Below are 21,450 nucleotides of genomic sequence, written 5' to 3' on the forward strand. Positions count from 1 at the left end.
TATGTTCCAAAGACAAGAATGATGTCCTTAAAAATAGGGATGTAGCTATTGACATTTCTTTAAGGATAAGCATCTCTTCCTAGAAACTAAGGATTAGTTGCTGACCTGCTGTGCTCAGCTTGTGACCACTGACGTGCTGACCACTGACCTGCAGTGCCAGCTAAGCATCTTGTGATAGTAGTAAAAGAGATATTCCTGTCATGTGTGATGTATGCTCTTTGTCCCAAGATGGTATATAACCACTCTGTACACCCCACTTCTTTGATGCCCTTCCTTCCTTGGGAAGGAAGGCCCTGGGCTATAGTTCTCAAACCTGGCTCATAATAGACTCACTCTAATTTTGATTTATAGAATGATTACGGATTATTTGGGTTGACAGTTACCTTATAATAAAGATTAACACTTTTAAATAAATTTGAATAGATCTATTTTTATTTGCCTTGAGAGCAAAATTATGTCTCTCTTTATCCTCCTTCTTTCTTCCTTCCTTCCTTCTTTTCTTCCTTCCTTCCTTTCTGTCTTTCTTTCTTTGTTACTTCATTTGTTCACCAGCAAATATTCAAGTGCCTATTAGGTACCATTGTGCTGGATATTGCAGACTTACAATTGTTTTAAATTTAAATAGGACCACACCCCTCTGAAACAATCTAGGAAGGATATGGCAAAAATTAATTTAAAATATTCATAAATGTTATGAAAGAGAAGTACAAGATGCTATGTATCATGGGAATATAAAAGGAAGGGTCTTTCATTTCTGAGTTGTCAGTCTTCTCTGAAAATGTGATATTTAACTGAGATGCAAAGAGGATGCATTGCTAGGACGAGTACATGTCTGTACATGAGGACATGTGTTTGAGGAGGGCAGGACAGGGGAAATACTGATGGGAGATGAGGGAAGGTGCTGGAAATAAAATTTTCAGGCATAGCAAATGGCCAGTGTTAAGTGCCTGAGGTAGATAAGAACATGCTGTATTCAATACATTGAGATGAACTTCATATGGCTGGAGAAGAGAGAACAAAGAGAAAAGCGGTAGGTTGAAAAGATAGGTAGAGACTAAATCATGTACAGCCTTGTAAGCAAATATGAGGGTTTAAATTTTTACTAAGGGCAATGGAAAACCAGTGAGCAGTTGTCTTCACTCTAGTTAAACAAACATTAGTAAGCATTTGACATTGGGCCCTGTATTGGGCCTGTGAGTAGTTGAGAAATGAGTAAGACTAAGTCAAAGATGTTTTTCTTTCCATTTTCTCAATTTTTCAACTTAAAACTGCTGATCTAAGTCATAAGCTGTGCTTGCAAAATAAATGTTTCCATTACATTGGAAAGTTGGCACAACTTTTCCCTTCCATATCTAAGGAGCATCTGGGATCATGGGCCAAGAGCGCTGGGTGAGGATCACAACTTCATACATGCTGGTGGCCTACTCACGTTGGAGAGGAAAGGTAGGGCCTGCTGGACAAGTGTGTCTCAGCATCATGCCAGGCTCTCTGCAGGGGAACTCAAGAGGCAGGCTGAGGGCCTGGCCTGGTGGTACAGTGGTTAAGTTCACACACTCACTTTGGCAGCCCAGGGTTCACCAGTTCAGATCCCAGGCATGGACCTAAACGCCACACATCAAGCCATGCTGTGGCAGTGTCCCACAAACAAAATAAAGGAAGACTGACACAGATGTTAGCTCAAGGACAATCTTCCTCACCACCAAAAAAAAAAAAGAAGGCAGACTAAGTTCTTCCTGCTTTAGGAAGCTAGGAGAGCCACAAGTTAGCAACTGGGAAAACCAGGGGAAGAAAGGTTTCCTTGGTACATTGTAGGTCCTCAGGCACAAGGACTTCTGGGTGTCACCTAGAATTGCAGCTTCTTAAAGGATGCCAATAAATGGACAGTTAGTAAGCAAAAAACAAATAGCATCAAACCTAACCAGATCCAGCAGCCAGAGAGAAAGAGAGAAGCAACCGCTATTTCAGAAGGCAAGGCAGATGGCAGTTAGGGAAAAAAGCAAACAAAAAACAATCAGCAAAATTGAATCACTTGATGGGGCCAGCCAGGTGGTGTACCAGTTAAGTTTGGGTGTTCTGCTTCAGCGGTCCCGGGTTCACAGGTTTGGATCCCTGGCACAGAGCTACGCACGGTTTATCAAGCCATGCTGTGGTAGGCATCCCACATATAAAGTAGAGGCAAAAGGGCATGGATGTTAGCTCAGGGCTAGTCTTCCTCCGCAAAAAGAGGAGGATTGGTGGCAGATGTTAGCTCAGGGCTAATCTTGCTCCAAAAAAAAAAAAAATTGAATAAGCTGATTCAATTACAGGACTAAAAATATTATTTTTCATTTGAAAAGCCTTAGATAGATTAATTATAGGAGAGACACCATTGAGCCTCAGAGTAGTAGGTCAGGAGATAAAGTTGAAGAAATCTCTCAAAATATGTAACAAAAATATGAAAAGATGAAAGATGAAGGATATTACTAATATTATTAAGAAGAAATTCAAAAAGAGAACAAAACACACATGCGTAAGAAAAGGAAGGATGAGAGAAAATCACGAAATATAAAATAGGAGAGAAAATCTGATTTAAGAAAAAACTGATTACAAATTTGTTGAAAGGATTCATCCAGTTGCTGTAAGATGAAGCAAAGCTAATGCTTCTGTAGGATCTCTGTGTGCCAGACGTTAGTCTAAGCGCTCCCTCTGTACATAAATACACACACACTTAAACTTCACAACAACTCTGCTATAGGCACTCTTATTAATACCAAGCAAGGGCTCAATCTGCTCACCGAGAGAAAAAAGCCAGTCCACCAAGAGGCAAGGGCGTGAAGAGAGAGAAACTTTGTTAAGTGATGAGCCAGCTGATCAGAAGATGGCGGACTATTGTCCTAAAATCAAATCATCTTAAATGGGAACTGATTTTCAAACCAACGGGGCTGGGGAGGGGCCTCGGGAGTGTCAGATGTTGGATGACCGCGGACCATTGCCTGCCTCTCCATGGACGAAATTTTCAGATCTGCTGAATGTGACATTCCTGAGGAATCTAAGAAAACATTAGAGATTTTGTTATGAGGGAGTGAAGGAGCCGTTTGGGCGGAGAGCTTAAATCTTCTGCTTACAAGTCATTCTCTCTACTGGTTACTGACTAGTTACTGATTAGCTTGCCTGCAAGAAGTTCTAAGCATATCTCCAAAGCACACTGTGCGAATAAGATTGGTGGGGGGGGGGGGGGGGGGGGCAGAAGTTTAGACATAGAGTCTCTCATGCTAACTCAGTCTCATTATTCTTCCCATTTGCCAGGTGAAAAATCTGAGTCGTAGTTAAATTCATTTTCCCAAGGGCATACAGCTAATAAGTGACCAAGCCTTGTTTTAAACCCAGGCCATGAGGCTCCAAAGAACATGATTTCAGCTGCAATACTATACTGTTTTTCAACATGAAATAAAAATGTTGCTGTCCAGAGGCTCAGATAAAATATCATCCATGTACCATATTGGCGGGACATATTCGGCAAGGCTTCTGACCAAAAGAAAGAAAAAAGAGACCAAAAAGTAAAAACAGAGAAGCGATGGTAAACCTAGCATTGTTAAGTTCAACCTAAATATTTAATGTTGAGTGACAAGAAATGTGTTTCACAGTGCCAAATAAGAATCTTTGAAATAGAAGAGACACGTGGCAAAGACAAAAAACCCACTAGTAATTGTTTGGTGCTAAAATTACTAAGAGTTGAAGGAGGGGAAAGATGAATGAATTAAAAATTTCTAAAGATATCAACTTAGTAGAGTGTGGGGGTGAAGGAATAGATCATATTGGTGTCTTGTTTTCATAAAATAAATAGGCAAAAATGTTTGATTTTAAATATGAAAAAAATCAGCTACTAATAGAATGAAAATGTTCTGCAGGACATTCAGATTAACAAGGTGAAAAAAGAAATGATATGCTAAATCGTAAAAATCAACAAAACTCATTAAAAGAGGAGAAACAGTGCAGTAAAATAGAAGATTGTCAATGAGACAGAAACATCCGGCTCTGATTTTCTCCCTCAACCTCTTAAGATCTGGAGATATTTGAGAAGAAGCCAGATGGAGAAAAACCTTAATCCTAAAACCATTTATTCAAAGAGCTTTTAAAGTATATAAAGCGGGTTCACATTAATTATCTTATTTCATTCCTGAAACAGCCACTTGAAGTAGGTGTTGTTTTCATCCTGCTTTAGAGGAAGTGGCTTAACTAGGGTCACATAGTGATTTAGTGATAGAATTGGCCCTGGATTTCTTTGATTTCATTCAATGAAACTTTGTTAGGAATTTATTGTACCCCAGGCACTGTGCTATGCAGTGATGGACTGGGAAATGTGAGAGGGTCAGCATGCACTCTTGCCATCCTCTCATCTGGAACCCCTTCCCCATGATTGGAGTACAGAGTCTCTGCTACAGCTGGACAGGGGACGGAGTGATAGGACCCAGGAAAACGTGCAATGGTGGCTTCATGCTGCCTCACACTTGTATTGCTCTCGTCATTGTAAATGTCCATCCCAGTGTCTGTGAGTGTGGTTCCAGATGACCATTCATGCCCCAAAGCTACATGTGTAATAGTACACTGGCCATACACACACACAATCCATACATGGGGCAGTCTTTGCAGAATTAATCCAAAAATGACTTCACCAGATCTGAAGCTCGATTGTTGTGATATCGTGATTTATAAGAAAAATATATATTTAGTCATTTAGATAACCAAAATATTTCTTATAGACAATTGGTCTTTATCCACAATTCCTGACTTATAGCTCCCAAAACCCTTGGAGTTTCCTAAGTGATGAGAGTGACAAAAATGTCTTTTATTAGGTTAATGAGGAGACTTTTGCACCCCACCTAAGGATGGGACCTGGTTGCTAGGAGGACCAACTGTGTGATTAGAGGGTTGGAACTTTCAGTCCCATCCCCCTCTACCTCCTGAGAGGGTAGAGGGACTGGAGGTTGAATCAATTACCAATGGCCAATGATTTAATCAATAGTGCCTCTGTAATGAAACTTTCATAAAAACCCCAAAGGACTGGGTTTGGAGAGCTTCTGGGTTGGTGAACACATGAAGGTGCTGGGGGAGTGGTCTTCCTGGAGAGAGCATGGGAGCTGCACGCCCTTCTCCATGCCTTTCCCTATGCATCTCTTCCATCTGGCTATTCCTGAGTTATATCCGTTTGTAATAAATGGATAATCTAGTAAGTAAAATGTGTCTCGAGTTCTGTGAGCTTCTCTAGCAAACTAGTCGAACCCAAGGAAAGGGTGTTGGGAACCTCTGATTTATAGCCAGTGGGTCAGAAGTATAGGAAAACTGTACTTGTGATTGCCCTCTGAAGTCTAAGGAGTAGGTCATGGGAATCTCCAATCTGTAACCGGTCAGTGAGAAGTGCAGGTAACGACCTGAGCTTGCAGTTGCTGTCTGAAGTTGGAGGGAGGCCGTCTTGCAGGACTGAGCCCTTAACCTGTGGAATATGATGCTATCTCCATGTAGATAGTGTCAAAATTGAGTTGAACCCAGTTGGTGTCCTGGAGCACTGCTTGCTTGTTAGTGTGGGGAACCCCTCCTTCCCCTCACACTGGAATTGATACCAGAACCTATTTAAATGCCATCTCTTTTGACAGTGTTGTTTCTCTGTCTAAGGATGTGATACCTTAAGACGGCAGAAGAGGAAGGTAAAGGGATTCAATGATGCTTAACTCTGCCTCCCACAGTATTGTCATTATGATCCTGAGAATGGCTGCCAGAAAACTCTCTTGGTCTCGTCATTTTCATGTCCTTTTCAATGATCAGATAGACAGGCTGGTATAAGCCATGATAACGGAGTTCAGTGAAGCATTCATGGGGCATCGCCCATCATTTCTGCCTTCTCACCCCTTTCCCTCAGACAATTGCTTAGATTACTCATCACTGCCATTAGCTTTCCCAGCTGCTCTGTCCCTGCCCTGTATACCCAGGGTATACATATTTTGTATACCCAAGTCCTACCCTGTACACAAAGTTGGCAGGGGCCAACCATGTAGTAACAAAATTATTATAGCCAGAAGTTGGAGGAGAAGGGGAATGAGGAGGGTTCAATCATGCCTGACAAGTGCATTTTTATCTGGAATAATAATAACTCTCCACAAGGCAAAAATTACCTGCATTTTCAGGAAACTGACAATTAATTTATTCAAAAGAAAGTACGGTATTGGTTGAACAGGATTGCCTTAAGATATATTTGAGAAAATGTAATCAGACATGAATACTAAGTGCTCATGGGTCATGGTGCTCTCTCTGTATGACACAACGAGCTCAAGCCGGCCAGGACTCTGTCCTTCCTCACAGCCAAGGAATTTATACTCCAATGCAGGTTAACTGGACAAATTTGCCAACTTTTTAATGAAAATTCCCCATATTTTCAGACAAAGGATTGTTGAAACCCAGGAGTGGAGAAAATCTGGAATAGTCTTCCATTGTTTGTTCTCCTTTTGGGCAGTAATATGAAGATAGCTTCTTGTACAAAGCTAGAGCTACCCAGGTTTAAAGAAGTTTGGAAGTTTGTTTTATATGCCTTCCACTGTCATTCAAATTGTTTATATTTTAAATACTTTAGGTACCACTTTAAGCCAGTTTTCTTTCGTTTTGTCTTTAAATGAGAAAAGATTTTCTAAGGAACACCTTATTGTACTCATCAGCCAAGTAGCCATTTGCTTAATGTGTCTTATTTGACTATACAACCCAGTGAGGGCAAAGTCTATTTCAACCACAATATATCCTTGAGGCTTAGCACAGTCCTTAGAGCCTAGTAGATGCTCAATAAATAAATGTCTGCCGACAGGCTGACTGAGTGGCTCAATAACTGTTGACAAAATACTACTCGTAATTGAAGAAAATTACTCATTTTCTAGGATAAAATTTCCAGCTCTTTAATGACTATTCAATAATTTAGTTCTTATTCGTTTTAGTTTGTCAGTTTGTCAGACACTTTGACTTTTATCGATGGTTATTTTTAAATTACTTTTCCTGAATGCGTTCAAAATAATTCAATTTTGAGTTGTGAAAAGAGAATTTTGTAGGAATTTAAAATTACTGTGTAGCACATAGTTTCAAAATAACTTGAAGTCATTATGCACTTTGTTCTTTTTAAAGTGTCTTAATAAATTTAAGTAATAAATCCCTTATATAACAATGTATCCTATGTAAAGGCTATGGGGTAAAAACTTATTCAGTTTCCCTTCCAACTATCCAATGCATTGCATGATTAAATATTTAGGGAAAGGGGGAGAGATTCTTCATATTTAAAACTGGATATGTATCTGCATATTATGGACTGGACATTTGGAACCGTTAAGATTCACAGTAAAAAGTTACTCCAATTTTTAATTGCTGTATTTTTTGTTAATTCTCGAACAAATCACTACAATCTTCCAATTCTTTATTTGATTAATTTCAATTTATATATACTTGCACACATGCTATTTTATTGACCAATAAGGACTCATGGTTTTCATTTAAAAGATTTATGTTCAGTGACATTAACAGGAAATTCACGTAGCAGTCTGATTTCACTTAGAAGGAAGCTGTGAAAGTGAAACCTTTCAAACAATGCCGAATAGCACCTGTTTAACATGTCTGATAGTTTCCAAATGGAAAGAACAAAATGGCATGATGTGACACCAGAATTGATCACAGAACTATTCTCTTAATATTGGTGAGGGAAAATAATCTTAATGTGATCATCAAAGAATAATATGCTAAGTTCCTCTAAGTATAAAGCAAATTTGGCATACTGAGGCTGGCTGTATGTTATGTACTTGAATTTGTCACCAATAAATGTGATTTCTAGTGTAGAGAACTGTTAATGCTTCAGATTGTTGCCAAACATAATATGAAGAACCACTTACTCAGACACCTGATCTTTAGAATGCAGCGTCGTTTGTAACAATTTTAACGCTAACTAAGTACACTTTGATGAGACAGCATTTAATAAAATGCTCATTAATTTCATCATTAGCAAGGGTATGCTAAGAAGTAAGCCAGTTTCTTATGTCACGCCCAATTAGCATCCCATGCTAGTAATCCCATTAGTATTGTTGAATTCACTAATGGAAAAACTAATGGGCATGCTACCAGGGCACATTAATTGGGCACGACACCAGTTCTGGTTTTAATTATTAAACTACGATAATGAAATGTGTGTTTGTAAAATATTAAAATGTTGAAATAGAGTTGAAGAAAAAAGAGTACATAGAGGAAAGAGATATAAGGAAAGACAACTTACAAACATTCAAGAACTAGAAAATGGACTTTACCAAATGGTCATCTTTCTAGCTGATCGAGTTGTCTATAAAAGTTGGGATATTGTCCACATGAGAAGCAACCCACTCATGCTCATGGGAAATTAAAAGCTGTTTTTTGGTAATATGAAATTCTGTATGTCATACGTGTTGTCATGCTCTGTATGAGGCCTGACAGGAGCCAATTAAATGTGTAGAATGGACATGTTATATCGCTGAATCTGTTTTAGGGAAATATAAACAGAAGTGTTTTACTTAAGATGGTATATTTAAAATTGTGTTTTTTGTGGCGTAAATCTTCATCCATATTGTATCAGATAATTAGCAGTTTTCTCTTTTTGAAAAACAGTATACCAAAATTATTAGAGTTTGATGAAACAGTCCAAGTAATTAAAAAATATTTTGTAATATTTTACCCCATCTTATTTTGGTTTTGAAAAATTTTTATTGGATTGAAGTTAGTTATTGCTAAGAGAACCAATTTTATTAAGCAAGAAAGAAATTTATTTTCCTTTAGAAAGTTTAGAGTTATTTTCCAGTCGTTGGAAAAAAATCATGCTACATTGTGCTAACTGTGATAAACTAAAAAAATTGTTCAGTTGACTAAGCTCTAAGATTGAATTCTCTTCTATCTCTTTCTGTGTTTCCTTACCCTCACCTCCTTTTTGCTAATCTCTATCCTTGGTATCTGCCATTTCCTAGTTTTATACACTTAGGAACTCAGCTTTAACTATGATAATATTACCTTAGGCAAAAGAATAAATGCTAGAGTTTAGACTACAAAGCATTGAGTACCAAGTTTAACCACAATACTTATGTTCAATGTGTTAATAATTGATTAATTTTTAATGTGTCTCATTCCTTCTTGTTACTTGTAGTGTAATAAAGGTAAGAGAAACTAATTTGCCAGACATTTCCTTATCTTCAGAACAAATTGATTGAATTGTATTATATTAGTTGTAAATTCTTCTTTTTTTCATATTCCTGTCAAACAATTTAAAATATAACATTTTAGAATAGAAAATTCATTACCTTTCTGATGAATATAGGTACTCAAAATGCAAGTGTCCTTGTAAGAGATTCTTATTCCAAAGAGAAGTTCTTTTCAGATTTGAGCACTGTGCTGTTCACAGAAGTAGATCACAGAAAAGCCAGAATGATGTTAAACATGATCTTTAATTCTGAGTTCTGTTTGAAATGTATGCGTGCTTGCATCAAGATCAGGTTGAAATTAGTTTTAAAAAAATATACAAATACATGTGTATGTGTATGTAAACGTATATATTCATTCATTCATTCATTTACTCATTCATTCCCTTAAGGGGTCTTCTGTGGAAGTGACCACAACTAATGATGAGGGTAAACAATACAGTGATGGCGAATGGCATGAAATAATCGCTATTAGGCATCAGGCTTTTGGCCAAATCACACTGGATGGGCAATATACAGGTAAGAACTTCTCTGATATATATAAATGGCTCTGTTGATATGCTGATGTGACCATACTTTTCTGTTATTTATATTTCTCTATCTCTTCTTTCACCTTTTTCTCCACTCAATTTCATCTCAAATGCTGTTGAATTTGCCTTTGAGGTGCTCCTAAAGTGATGAAATCTGGCACCCATTTTCTTGTCTATGCAGGGTGTCAGTAAAGCAAAACTAAGAGCAAAGTCATCAGGAGCAATTGTGTATCCTTTACTGTTCTTTGCAATTTGCAAGGGCGTTTACTTATGTAAAAGTTTCTTGTGTAAAAGCTTACTTATGTAGAAGTCTCTCACTTTACTTTTGACCCCCAGAAGACAAATAAATTAAGATAAAGCAGTTGTAACATGCATTTGAGAGATGAGGAAACTGAACCTCAGAAAAGGTAAATAACTTCTCCCAATTGACACAGTTGGTAGGCAGTATTCTTGGGGCACCTCTCTTATCTTTGCAATTCTAAGTTGAGTAGTCTTCCCATCCCTCCCTATCTACCACCCTCATGTAATTATAAAACAGTTACAGTACCTGTATGATACTGCAGGCTTTTATTAATTCATTCAAGAAATATAGAATTTTAATGAGCACCTACTATGTGCTAGATATTTTTCTAGGAATTCTGGATACGAGAAGCAAAATTTACATTTTAGGAGGGAGAGAGGCAGGAGACAGAATAAATAAATAGTGGTACATTCTGAGAATGATAAAGCAAGATAAGAGGGAAAGGGGTATGTATGGGGGGGTGTGTGTGTATGGGGGAAGGGAGGTTCTGATTTTATAAAAGACTATTCAAGAAGTCCTCTCTGATAAGATGACATTTGAGTTAAAGGATAAACCAGGCAAATATCCTGGAGAAGAATGTTTCAAGGCAAGGGAACAGTAGGTGCCAGGTCCCTGAGGTGGGAACATACCCTCTGTAGCATGTCAAGGACCAAAAAAGAGGCCAGTGTGGGAAGGAGTGGATTAAGGGGCTAGTGGTAGGCTGTGAGAACAGAGAGGCCATTAAGGCTGTATAAGACCCTTGTGGGCTTACTTGCAAAGAGTTAGGCCATTGGAGAACGTTAAGAGAGGAGTGACATGACATGACTTCTTCAAAGGAACTGCCATGATATCACTCCTTAAAAGGAACACTCTGGCTGTTCTTTTGAGAATAAATTTTAAGAGGAACAAGGGTGGAAGCATGAAGACCATGTAATAGGCTTCAGCAATAATTCTAAAATAATTCAGGCAAGAAATGATGGTTTCATGAACCAGGAAGTGGTTGTGGATATAATGAAAAATCTGGATATATTGTAAATGTTAAATTAAAAGGATTTGATTGAGGTAGAGCAGGAGTCAACAAACTACCACCTGAGGGCCAAATTCAGCTCATGTTTTTGTTTTTCATAAAGTTTTGTTGAAACACAACCGCAGCCATTTGTTATGTATTGTCTAAGGTTGCTTGAGGCTGTATGGTTTACAAAGCCTGAAATATATACTACCTGGCCCTTTATATAGAGAGTTTGCTAACCCCTAACGCAGAGAATGACTGCTAGGTTTGGGACCAGGGCAACTGGAAGAATGTAGCTGCCACCACTAAGGTGGACGAGATAGTGGGAGAAACAGATTTGGAGACAGACGTTCAGCGTTCAGTTTGGATGTAAGTCTATGAGTCCATGAGGCATCCAAGTGGAAACATCGAGCAGGCTCCTGGAGACAAGTCTGAGTTCAGGGAAGAGTTCCAGACCAGTGATACAAATTGGGAGTTGTCAGCTAAGGATGGTATTTAAAGCCAAGGGATGAGATGTAAATAGGGCTAATTAGAGTGGTTTGGGTTCTGGAAAAAAGAGAAAATTCCCCCTCCTCTCAAAGAAGGATGGAGATAGAAATCTTAACAGTAGATTTGCATTGTTATGCAACACAGGCAGGGACCCAGGCCCCTTCTGGTCTTCGCCCTCGGTAGTTTGCGCAAGTACCATCGCTCTATTCGTCCCTCTGGAGGACTTAGGGCATTCCTGTAGGTGCAGAAAGGAAGAGATCTGAGAAGGGAAGAGGTTTGGCTAGTTCCAACATCAAGACACTGGGGCAATGAGGAAGAACCAGTAAAGAAAAGCAGCCAATAAAAGAAGAACCAGGAAAGAGGGGTTTCCAGAAGCCCAGTGAAGGGTTTAATCATTTGTTAAATTAGTAGAAATAGATGATCCTGCCAAAGTTGGAATTCTCATCTCCTTTCCCACAGGTTCCGCGGCCACCCCAAATGGTAGTACTATCATTGGAGAAAACACAGGAGTGTTTGTGGGAGGGCTGCCGCGGGATTATGCCATCCTCAGGAATGATCCTGGTGAGTTTGGTAAAGGTGTCGAATTTCGGTGTTGTCATCAAAATTTAGAATCACTATATTATGTTACAGTATGAATAACAGAAGTATTTTCTATCTCATGCTGCCTTCCCTGTATGAATATGTCAAAAATGTCCTTTAGGTCTCTTCTAAGGGAATCATGTGTTGCTTGCATTTGAATTCTTAATGCCCAGTTCTTGATATATAAAGGGAGTTCATTAAACTTTTGCTGAAAGGAATTATACTAATTTCAGTCAAAGGTATGTTAGTTTAGGATTATGGGTCAATTTTTTTTAAGATTTTAAATTGAATGTGAAACAACTCAGAAATGGAAAACTGTGAGCTTGATTTATAGTCTAAATAAGGTGGGGAACATTCCCTGAGTATTAACTATGTGATAGGCCCTAAACCAGTCCCTAGATATCCACAGATGAATAAAATGTGGTCATTGCCACAAAAGAGAGCACAGATCTGTAAATAGGTAATTCCAGTCAAATGCTGTAAAGGCTGTAATTGAGGCATAGGCAAAGTAATTCCTTTTTTAGGGGAAGAAAACAAAAACTGACTCTAAAATGAAATGAATAAAAACTAACATGAGTGAGGGGCTGGCCCCATGGCCGAGTGGTTAAGTTCGCGCGCTCCACTGCAGGCTGCCCAGTGTTTCGTTAGTTCGAATCCTGGGCGCAGACATGGCATTGCTCATCAAACCACGCTGAGGCAGCGTCCCACATGCCACAACTAGAAGGACCCACAATGAAGAATATACAACTATGTACTGGGAGGCTTTGGGGAGAAAAAGGAAAAAATAAAATCTTTAAAAAAAAAAAAAAAACCTAACATGAGTGAAATTAACCTTAGGCAGGAAAAAAATCACCCTTCCAAATGCATTGCCAACTATTCCAGGGTTGTTCCTAAGTCCTCATCAAGGAGCATAGGATGTCTCCCAGGTCTCTCCCAGGGAGTAAAACATAGCTACATAAATATTACAAATAAGCTAGAACCTGGATAAGGATAAATTGTTGATGGGTGGAAGTCTTCATGGCATCATGATGAAGATCAAAACAAATAAAAAGTTTTCAGAGAATTTTGGCGAGGGATGTATTTAAATCCACAAGACTGGTTATAGTTACCTCTTTGGAAATATCTGTAGAGTAGAGAAGGCTTTCATTCAACTACTTTGCACTGGTAGGGAAGTCCTTAGAAAACATTCACACACACACATAGATTGAAAGAGCGAGAGAGTGTTTGTCCTACTTCTTTGCCCATCAAGCACAATTCTTGGCTATGGTACATCCAGGAACCAGGAGAAGAGCACATCGAGGTACCAACTACTCTTCCCTTCTTGTGAAGGACATATCTCCATTACAAATAAATAGTCATTGTACATATAAATTGACCTTGTAAAACTTCGACTGTTGGTGAATATCTTCCCTAGAATTAAGTCATAAACTCATAAACTGAGAACCATGCTTCACACTGATCAGTAAGGACATCGCCATATGAAATTTGACCTCAGTTCCATGTGTCCTCTCTTCTTCTCTACTTTTTTCTTGCTGTCGCTCTGCTTCTCTCATTTGCTCACTTTCTTTCTTTCCCAACCTCCTATTACCACTTTATTTTCTATATCCATAAACCTCACAGTTACCTGGTCTAGGTTCCAAAATTAAGCTTAATGTTACATTAATTCCTAAAAATGATAGCAAATTATTGATTTACTTCTATGACAGACTGGTTCATGAAGGAACTAACCTATAAATATAGATTTGCTAGAAACACATCCTTCAAATCTTACTTTTAAAACTTGTTATAGCACGTATATTTTTAAGACTAGTGGCAGACGAAATCTCCTTGCTTGTTCAAAAGACAATATTCTTCCTAGTACCATAAAACCAAGGTTTTTGCATAAACATCTGTTTCTGCAGATATGATGGGTCTGAACCCGGGCTAAAATTATAATTGTTACCATTCACCATAGCTGATAGTGTGGTGCTTATGTGAATCATTTAGAGGTTTGTAGTAAATAGGTAGTGGGAGCTATTGTCTGTTTCTTTGATTTTCATGGCACATAAAATTAATTGCTTGAAAAGAATTTTTCAAAATACATATTTCTTGATATCTATCAACTCCTGCAGATATAATCCAAAAGGGTTTTGTGGGCTGTCTCAAGGATGTGTATTTTATGAAGAATTACAATCCCTCTGCTGTTTGGGAACCTGTGGTTTGGCAGAGTTCTGAAGAGCAAATAAATGTGTATAGCGAATGGGAGGGATGCCCCGGTTCATTACAGGAGGGAGCCCAGTTCCTTGGAACAGGTAAGGTTCCAGAATTGACATTAGTCATTGCTTAGCATGTGTGTTCTGTCCTTGGCATAACTTAATCTCCACTTTCCAATTACTTTGACCTCATGTGAACATGATATCTCAGAAATACCTAGTAATGCCGTGATGCACAGAAATATATTCTCAAACTGAATACATAATATAAATTGTAAGACTCATACATATATATTCATGTTTAAGATCTCTGGTGGCCCACGGCAGTTCTCTGTTTACATATGGTAGTGTCACAAATGTCCATTTGCAAGTCAATTGTTTCACTTAGAATGTTTTACTTAGGGCAATCCATAAATATCTGTTTATGCCGTTATATAGACTGACAATATTCTTGAGTGAAACTTCAGTTATGTGATGGGGTAAGTAGGTCATTAAAGGTGAGCTAGAGAATATACTGGTGGTCTAGTGGTTAAGACTTGGCACTCTCACCACTGCAGCCCTGATTCATTTCCAGGTCAGGGAACCACGTCACTCATCTGTGGGTTGTCATACTGTGTCAGCTGGGTGTTGCTATGATGCTGGAAGCTATGCCACCAAGATTTCAATTACCAGTAGGACCACCCATGGTGGACAGGTTTCAGCAGAGCTTCCAGACTAAGAAAGACTAGGAAGAAGGGTCTGGCCATTCACTTCCCAAAAAATTGGCCACAAAAACCCTATGAAGAACAGTGGAGCATTGTCTGATATAGCACTGGAAGGGTGAGAGGATGGCGCAAAAAGACCAGGCAGGGTTCTGCTCTGCTGTACACAGGGTCGCTAGGGGTCAGAAGCAACTCAAGGGTACTAGCAAGAGAATATAACCACCCTCATTGCCATTGCTCCAAAGTCTGCAGCAAAGGTGAGATGCGGTGTCCCTGGCATACCTCCCAACCCCAGTTTCTACTTGGCGGCTGCCAGGGTAAGGGGGCAGAAGGGAATATGGTGGCTTGGCAGATGTGGCTTTTTCTTCAAATAAAAGCCCACCTTTGGCTCCTTTATCAGAGATTAGTTGTTCATAGATGTGTGGTTTTATTTCTGGGCTCTCAATTCTGTTCCATTGATCTGTGTGTCTGTTTTTCTGCCAGTACCATGCTGTTTCGATCACTATAACTTTGGATAGCTAATCTGTGACAAAGGAGCCAAGAACATGCAATGAAGAAAGGAAAGTCTCTTCAATAAATGGTGTAGGGAAAACTGGACAGCCACATGCAAAAGAATGAAAATAGACCATTATCTTGCACCATACACAAAAGTTAACTCAAAATGGATTAAAGACTTGAATGTAAGACTTGAAACCATAAAACTCCTAGAAGAAAATATAGGCAGTACAGTATTTGACATAAGTCTTAGCAGCATCTTTTTGAATACCATGTCTACTTGGACAAAGGAAACAAAAGCAAAAATTAACAAATGGGAGTACATCAGATAAACAAGCTTCTACAAAGCAAAGAAACCATGAACAAAACGAAAAGACAACCCACAAACTGGGAGAAATATTTACAAATCATGTATCTGACAAGAGGTTAATTTTGAAAGTATATAAAAACTCCTACAACTCAACAACAAAAAAATGAACAACCTGATCAAAAACTGGGCAAAGGATATTTACAGACATTTTCCCAAAGAAGATATCCAGATGGCCAACAGGCACAAGAAAAGATATTCACATCACTAACTATTAGGGAAATGCAAATCAAAATCATAATGAGATATCACCTCATACCAGTCAGAATGGCTGTAATTAACAAGACAAGAAATAACAAATGTTGGAGAAGATATGGAGAAAAGGGAACCTTCACACACTGCTGGTGGGAATGCAAACTGGTGCAGCCACTATGGAAAACAGTATAGAGATTTCTCATATTAAAAATAGAAATGCCATATGATCCAGCTATCCCGCTACTGGGTATTCATCCAAAGAATATGAAATCAACAATTCAAAAAGATTTATGCACCCTATGCTCATTGCAGCATTATTCACAATAGCCAAGATGTGGAAGCAACCCAATTATCCATCCACGGATGATTGGATAAAGAAGATGTGGTATATACATACAACGGAATACTATTCAGCCATAAAAAAGACAAAATCGTGCCATCTATGACAACACGGATGGACCTTGAGGGTATTATGCTAAGTGAAATAAGTCAGATAGAGAAAGACAAATGCTGTATGATTTCACTCAAATGTGGAAGATAAACAAACAAACACATAGATAAGGAGAGCAGATTAGTGGTTACCAGAAAGGAAGGGGGTGGGAGGAGGGCAAAAAGGGATAAAGGGGCCCATGCGTATGGTGACAGGTAAAATCTAGACTATTGGTGGTGAACATGATGCAATCTATACAGAAACTGAAATATAATAATGTACACCTGAAATTTACACAATGTTAAAAGCCAATATGACCTCGCTAAAGTAAAAAATATATATTAAAAATTTTTTAAAAAATAAATAAAAGCCCATCTTTGCTTTCTACAGTTATACCTAAGTTTGTTAGTTGTTTCTTAAACTACTTTCACAACAGAAAGCTATATAATATCATAATCTGTGCACTTTTCCATTGCTCTTTTCTCATCACTGTCATTGTTCAGAGTTTCTCTTAAGTCACTGTAACTGCTTATTGTTAATACTTATATAGAAAAGTAACAGTCTTAATCATGTCCGTGATTTAAAGAATAAATTGCTTCCTCTTAAAAGGTATATCAAGTTCTTTCTGACGCTTCTGCAGAATTATGAGGGGGATTTCTTCACAGTGATTTGCATCTTTTGTGGGAGGTTTACTCCATGACAGTATATGTCTTACAGCACCCTTACGATGCTGGCCATTTGCTTTGCTCATGCTCATATGTATCTATTCTTTTCTTTAAAGGGTTCCTGGAACTTTATCCACATGTGTTTCGCGGTGGAAGGGACTTTGAGATTTCCTTGAAGTTCAGAACTGACCAATTGAATGGATTGCTTCTTTTCGTTTACAACAGAGATGGACCTGATTTTCTTATTGTATGTTAATTAATTTACTTTACTTTACTTTAAAATGTTCAGAGCCAACTTTAGAACAAATAAACCATGTGGTAACATTATACTAAATTGGGGTTTCTTTCCAAACTAACTTTTGTTTTCATTTTTTCCCCAAGTCATTTTTGGTTTTGGTGTCCTATGACACATTTTGTATTTTAGGGTCATGATGATTTTTTTAAATGACCATTATTAGTGTGAAAATTGTAATTTTAACAAAATAGGCTAAATATAAGTAATTAAGAAAATCCGATTTAGTCCCAATACATGAAAAATGTTACGTCCCTCATCTTTTGATATGATTCAAAAGAATGTATATGATATATATATTTAATATTACACAGATACATAAATATCAAATAAAGTGTAATAGTACCATGAGCAGTCATGAACCAACCACTCAACCCAAAAACTAAAATATTATCAATTTTTTGCAACTGCCTATAGGGTCTCTTCTTTCCCATTTCCCTGTCTCCTTCTGGAAGTAATATGTAATCAGAATTTTGTGTTTATTTTCTCCTTGTATTTTTATAGTTTGTACACCATGTATGAATGCCTAAACATACTTGTTTTTGAAATTTATAAAAGTGGTGTTTTACTCTAACTTTAGGCCATTGCTTTTTGCACTCGACATTGTTTCTGAGTTACCCATGCTCTCTGTGTAGGTCTGCATGCTGTATATTTCATGGCTGTGTAATATATCTCTTTTCTTGTCAATAACATATTGGTTGTTTCCATGTTTTTGCTATGGTGAATAAGGCTAATGTGAACACTTATACATTCCGCTAAATACAGTGCATAAGTGTAATTGCTTTTACTTGCCTTTAATCATGCAGCCAAATATCATTGTCAAAAACAAGTATATTATTAAAATGTTAATTTCTAAAAAGTTATTTAAAGAATTTACATAGAGTCAAGAGAAAATTATGGACATCTTAACTTCATTGTTCATATCTGGGCAAATAGGTAATAAAACACATCTCGGTGATTTTAGAATTCTAAGAAATTTTCAATTCGATGAGTTTCTAAATTAGATACTGTCAGTTTTGCTGATCACATAAATGGAAATTTACCCCTTCATAGTATTTAGTAAAATTTTAGCTTATTTAAAGTATTTATTTGTCCTCTTGTTTGCCGTTGGCCTACCCCACTGAAATATAATCTCTGTGAACACAAGGACCTTGGCAGTCTTCTATACAATTCTACCCTCAGTGGCTGACTCTTGGCACTTAAGCGCTCAATAAATGCTGTTTGATGAATGAATGAGTGAACATGTAAATCATGTTTCAGTGACCCTCACTAAGCATTCTTTAATCACCTATATATGCATAAATTCTGTGGAGGATGCAAATATATTTACCATTTGGCCCTTCTGCTTGAGGAGCACATGCCTCTCTTGGAGGCCATGCATTCTGCTATGGCCCCCTTCAACCCTCTATCTTCCTCCATTCACTGCCTTTGGAAATATAATAAATTTCTATTGTATTAAATAAGAATGTTAACTTTAAGTAAGCTTCAATAAAATAAATTTTAAAGAATTAAACATTTGGACAAATATATATTGAGTGCCTACTGTGTGGTAGGTTTTCATTTAGCACTTCCAATACGACTGTAAAGGAATCAGACCTCCACACAACTTACTTTCTAGTTTTCTGTATCTGAGCACTTGGGTTTCTCACAGTTTATCCATCAACAGGAACTCTTCCTATTATCCTGAGCAGCTTCAACATACATGGCTATCCCCTGGAACTTGATGGACTCAAAATGTTTCACTGCTAAAATCTTAAACCTCAAAATATAACCCCCTATCCTTCCAGCTCTCTCGTCTGCTTTTATGGAGTTCACCAAGACACTGGGACCATTGTCTATTAGCCCACTTTCTGTTTAACTTACTTGCTCCTTACCTTAGACACCATAGTACAGCTCTTCAATCATTTTTTTGCCAATGCCCTGAACTTCTATCTCCAACTCTACAACCCTGGATCAATTAGTCTAGCCACCTTGCTTGTCAGTTTCAATAGCCAGATGGCTGAACTCTGTAGGAAAACTAATACAGGTACAAAGACTAGTGATGTGCTGAGTTTTGAGCTTTCTAATTCCTTCATTCAACGATATTTGTTGTTTACAGGAGTTGCTAAACAGATTAGAGCTGGAAAGTGAAAGGAAAAGAATTTCAGGACTTGCAAAACACCACAACCTGAATGGCTTCGGACAGTCTCTCACTCTCATAAAGAACACAAACATAGGGGCTGGCCCCGTGGCCCAGTGGTTAAGTTCGTGTGCTCCGCTGCAGGCCGCCCAGTGTTTCGTCAGTTCGAATCCTGGGCACGGACATGGCACTGCTCATCAGACCACGCTGAGGCAGCATCCCACATGCCACAACTAGAAGGACCCACAACAAAGAATATACAGCTATGTACCGGGGGGCTTTGGGGAGAAAAAGGAAAAATGAAATCTTTAAAAAAAAAAAAAAACACACAAACATAATCTCAACCTCTCAACTCTCTATCTGAAAACTTTACTATCTATGAGCCAAGCCTGGTTTACTTCTCTCCTGACTCACGGGGAACAAATACACAATTACTATGCTTCCAATCAAAGTTAATATTTCTACCTTTATTCTAGATTCTATCCCTTCTCCAGCAAGAATTTGAGCTACAAATGATCTCCTCTTTGTAAATTCAAATGTTCCCTCTCCATCAGCCCTTCTCCTTCAACATATAAAATGGTTGAGCTTTGTTCATCTTAAATTTTTTTCCTTTTGACCTTGAAACCTCCTCTGTTGCACTTCTCTTCCCTTCACAGTCAATTGCATTGAACGTCATTGCTCTGGTTACTTCCACTTTCTCATCTCACTTCAGTCCTCAAAAGTACTGCATCTATGGTCCTGCTTCTACCACATTCTCCCACAAAACAATTTTCTAAAGTTGCCAATTACTGCCACATTTCTTAGTCTAATAGATAATTTTCAGTCCTTATCTGATTAATCTTTCTCTGTCGTCCTCTTTTTTTCTTAAAATATCCTTCCCTACTGATTTTCTAAAATGCTAGCTGCTCTTGATTTTCATTAAATCTTTCTGTATTCTCCAAGATCACTGTCAGCTCAAAGAACATCTACTCTGCCTACCCCTTCAAACATTGGTCTTGCTGAAAACTCTTATTTTCACTCTTTTTACACTAACTGGATGATCTTACTTATCTTGTCATGAGCTTTTCCCATTTTACTGGCCCATCTTGATGCTCAACTCCCTCAAAAAAGTTTCTTCTGGATATTTTATAGGCGCTTCAAACACAATATGTTTAAAATTGAACTAACTCCTGCCCCAGAACAAAGACAACAACATCTAGTCTTTTTTCTAAAGCTTTCCATATTGTGATGGTAAAACATACCCACCCCTGAAAGAGGGTGGGTGTCTTTGACTGACTTATCATTCATCTAACACATTCCACTGCTACCAGGTCCTGCTGAATTGCTTTAAAAAATACCTCTTAGATTGAGTTTTCGCTATCATCATCATTATTATTTTTATTGTAATGGCTCTCATCATTTTTTCACAATTGTACTGATTCCCTAATAGGTTTCTCCAATTACACTCCAGCTTTTATTTCCAGGATGTGCTTCTGAGGACTGGGAGGGTGAACTTTTAGCACAAGACAATAGTGGAAAGAATATATGCTTTGGAATCAGACAGAAAAGAGAAAGATGAACTTTTTTCCATATCACTCAAAATTCTCCAAAATCTTGTTTCTACATATCTGGCAGGAGCCTTTCTAACTCACCCCGCCCCCTGCCCCGGCACCTCGTATGTATCCTCTGTCTTACCTAACTTGGTACCTTTTTCTAAACCTAATGAGCTTGTAAATGTCTCTATTCCATTGATTATGTTAATCTCCCTGCTCGGAAGATTCTCTATGAATTTTAAATACTTCCGAAAAGCTTCCGTTAAACCTTTCCCAATTCCCAGGGACCAAAGGCATATCCTTTCTCTGCTCTCATTGTACCCCATGCCTTTCTTAGTTATTGTATGACCCCCCATGTTT

At 38.1% G+C, this 21,450-nt stretch overlaps 1 protein-coding gene across 1 annotated transcript in view; it reads left to right on the top strand.

Annotated features, from left to right (window-relative positions):
• Positions 1–21,450, top strand: part of USH2A (usherin) — a 746,622-nt gene that overhangs the window by 303,983 nt on the left and 421,189 nt on the right. The window contains exons 23-26 of the mRNA XM_070602521.1: positions 9,608–9,734; positions 11,983–12,084; positions 14,214–14,393; positions 17,264–17,394. Of these exons, the coding sequence (XP_070458622.1) occupies positions 9,608–9,734; positions 11,983–12,084; positions 14,214–14,393; positions 17,264–17,394 (540 nt within the window). The remainder of the gene's footprint in view (positions 1–9,607; positions 9,735–11,982; positions 12,085–14,213; positions 14,394–17,263; positions 17,395–21,450) is intronic.

Source organism: Equus przewalskii, chromosome 31, assembly GCF_037783145.1.
Source record: "Equus przewalskii isolate Varuska chromosome 31, EquPr2, whole genome shotgun sequence".
NCBI lineage: Eukaryota > Metazoa > Chordata > Mammalia > Perissodactyla > Equidae > Equus > Equus przewalskii.